The sequence below is a fragment of the Trichosurus vulpecula genome, chromosome 4 (assembly GCF_011100635.1).
Source record: "Trichosurus vulpecula isolate mTriVul1 chromosome 4, mTriVul1.pri, whole genome shotgun sequence".
Lineage (NCBI taxonomy): Eukaryota > Metazoa > Chordata > Mammalia > Diprotodontia > Phalangeridae > Trichosurus > Trichosurus vulpecula.
In genome coordinates this window covers 432511226-432514477 of record NC_050576.1, presented here as the reverse complement: position 1 = coordinate 432514477, position 3252 = coordinate 432511226, and the positions used below count along the sequence as shown (strand labels likewise).

At 43.7% G+C, this 3252-nt stretch overlaps 1 protein-coding gene across 1 annotated transcript; it reads left to right on the top strand.

Moving 5' to 3' along the window:
* Window positions 1-366: 366 nt before the first annotated feature.
* Window positions 367-2698, top strand: SST (somatostatin). The gene is made up of 2 exons (XM_036757046.1): window positions 367-616; window positions 1857-2698. The coding sequence occupies exons 1-2, from the start codon at window positions 479-481 to the stop codon at window positions 2067-2069; spliced, it is 351 nt and encodes a 116-aa protein (XP_036612941.1). The 5' UTR covers window positions 367-478; the 3' UTR covers window positions 2070-2698.
* Window positions 2699-3252: the final 554 nt, after the last annotated feature.

Genomic DNA, 3252 nt, shown 5'->3' with positions numbered 1-3252 from the left:
ACCCTGTATACACTCGTCCTTCGTATCCACAGAGCTGCTTTCTCGTGGCACACAAACGAGGAGAACCTGATTAAGTGTCTGTGTGTATGCCTGAGTGCTTGCCTGTGCAGATGCGTGTGTGCGTGTAACTGTGTGTGTGTGTGTGTGTGTGTGTGTGTGTGTGTGTGTGTGTGTGTGTGTGCCCGCCTGTGCGTGAGCTTGTTCGATTTTTTAACTAAGCTCCTTTGGATGGTGTCATCTTCCATCACCTCTGTGATTGATTCCGCGAAGCTAATGGTGCGTAAAAGCGCCAGTGAGATCCGGGGCGCCTCCTATCCTGACGTCAGGGAGAGAGTTTAAAAACGGGGGAATGCGCCAGGAGATTCCACAAGCAGCTGCAGGAGAAGAGAGGTGGAAAGCCTCGGCCCTGCCCAGTCACTCCTGAAGGTCCCGGAGTTTGGAGAGCTGCGCCCTCTTTGCCCTCTCAAGTGCAGGGAAGATGCTGTCCTGCCGCCTCCAGTGCGCGCTGGCCCTGCTCTCCATCGCCTTGGTGGTGAGCAGTGTCAGCGCTGCTCCCTCGGACCCGAGACTCCGCCAGTTTCTGCAGAAGTCTTTGGCCGCCGCAGCAGGGAAACAGGTATGGTGAAGTCCAGTTCTTGTCCTTTCCTCCCTCCATTCAAACCGCCTGGCTCCTGCAAGCCTGCAGCCGCTTCCTGGTCCAGGTAGGTTCGAGGGCGCGCCCTGTTAAGTTTTACTGGGTAAGTGACCCTGGACAATGAGGAGGAGGAAGAAGGGAGAGGAGAGTTTCCTGTCCTGTGCTCTGAAGAAAACACTGGCCCCGGGAGCTAATGACAGGCGGGGCTCAGGGAGGTAAACCAGTGTTTGCTTTGCACGCCCAAACACACACCTGACGCCGAGAACTTCCCAAGTCAGTATTTCCCAACTCTGCCCTTTTGGTCTCCTTAGGAGGTTCCATGCTCCAGGGAGTCCTGGGTAGTCCCTCCCAGAAGCTGAGTCGCAGCTTGGGGGATGAGCTGGCCAGTACCTTTGAGAATAGGGGTGACAAGGGAAACAGGAGGTCCCAAGCTCCGGACTAACCATTTGCATCCGGAGGGGATAAAGGGGAATGTGGAACTGTCCTCGGTGCTGAAATACAGCTGGAACTAGTGTGGGTGCTGACTGCGCCCTCCAGGTGCACCAAACAGCCCTGGGGAAAGTGGAAATAGCTAAGCGAAGAGGAAACTACCCTAACACACTCGCCGCTGCTAATAGTCCTCTCACGTGGCTTACAGTTGAATGAGATGCTTTCATAAAGGTATTTATGGTATTTAAATCTTTGGTGCATTGTTCACAGTTAAGCAGTGAGTTAAAAATAATTTTAATAAATTATTTACCTTTATCTAACTGTGGGTTGTTGTTTTATTGTTGTTTTGCCTAGTTAAATTGTCAATGTCTACGTCTAGTCTTCAGGCATCCCAATATATCAGGAGATAAAAAGATCTAATAAACCTGAATTCTGGAAAGAGATGGAAATCTCAAAAGAGCGTTCACTGCAATAGGATATGATTCAACAACTGCGATGTAGAGAACTTGATAAAATAGACATTTGTTATCTTTTTTTTTTAAAACTAACTAGCAAACGTTGAAATCTACTTTTCATTTTTATTCTGGGCTAGATTTTAGGTTTAAGTGTCCAGTCTTGGGAATTTGATAAGAGTCCTAGGTGTTTGGGCAGAGTTGACTTTCTCCCAATAACAGGCTTTGCCCTGAATAACCAAGTTTCTAGATTTTTTGGCACCATATTCAATCTTCTCTCTTTTTCTCTCCTTCATCCCTTCTTTCTCTCCCAACCTATTTTGTTTTCTCTCTCCATTTAGGAGCTGGCCAAATACTTTTTGGCAGAACTGCTGTCAGAACCCAGCCAGACAGAAAATGAGGCTCTGGAACCAGAGGATTTGTCCAACGATCCTGAACCAGACGAGATGCGGATGGAGCTTCAGAGATCTGCTAATTCAAACCCAGCCATGGCACCCAGAGAACGCAAAGCTGGTTGCAAGAATTTCTTCTGGAAGACATTTACATCCTGTTAGCTTTAGAGAATTCTTCTTACCAATTTCAGACCTCTGAACCCTCTCCTCCAAACCCCCACCTTGTTCCCCAGTTCCCTGAATCCTCAGCAAGACCATCACAATGAGAACAGATGATTGTAAATATAAAACAGTCATGGTGAAATTTAGAAACAAGTAAATTTGATTTCAGATTGTTTTGTTAAATCTTTCCATTTTATTGTACATGATTAGCTTGGTTTGTGATTCCAGACTAGTTCTTTACAGTATACACTCCAATTCTCACAGATGTACTATTTTTAATTCTTTGTCACAATAAAGTTTATGTTTCAAATTGTAACCCTCATATTTTGATCATTTACAATTGAAATTACTTTTAAAGGAAAGCTATGCCTTTAAACTTGCATATTTTGAGGATTTCAGATGGGGAGTTGCAGCAAATAGCCCCAGTAAATAAGATACCCCATTTCAAATTGTGTTTCTTTGTGGAGCTTGGTGTTTGTATCTCTAGGTAGGCATGCTTGAATACACACTTGTCTGCCAAGCTGTTATGTGAAATATCCAGTGTTCAAAATATAAGGTGGATCTGCTTTGGAGGTCTGGGAACAGAACTTTGACTTGTGTAGTTCAAATAAAAATTCTGCACTTTCAAATGATGTCTCTAGTCTCTTAACATTTAGATAAACGTCGTCTAATGGTTTGCTAATTTTACAGAATCTTCCTTCACTGTTTTCATGATAACTGGGATAGGAGGATATGTGTGCCTGACACACTGACAATTTAAACCTGAGCTGAGTTGAGAACTTACTCCCTAAACAAGTATATTTAAATGCTTTTTGTGTTCTAGTTCCTGCAGGGCTTCAGTGACCACAGGTGAGGGTTGTAGGTTTTATTTTATCTCACAACCTAACTGGAAGGTATCAGAGCTAGCATTCCTCTTTCAAATCTTGAATAATAGTCCCCAAATTCTCTCAATTCTTAAACTTACAGTGCAATTGAGTGAGAAACATCATTTTTGTTTATGTATCTGAAAAGCAAATCCATTTTTAAAAATACAAATGGTGCAGTCCAAAAATAAAATCAGAGAATTCTAAATATGGTTACACATAATATTATCATAGGCTAATGATCTAAGTAGATGGTGATTCAGGGAGAGGCTAGCCACATAGAGAGTTTGCTTGCATTTAATATGGAATCAAATCCTGAC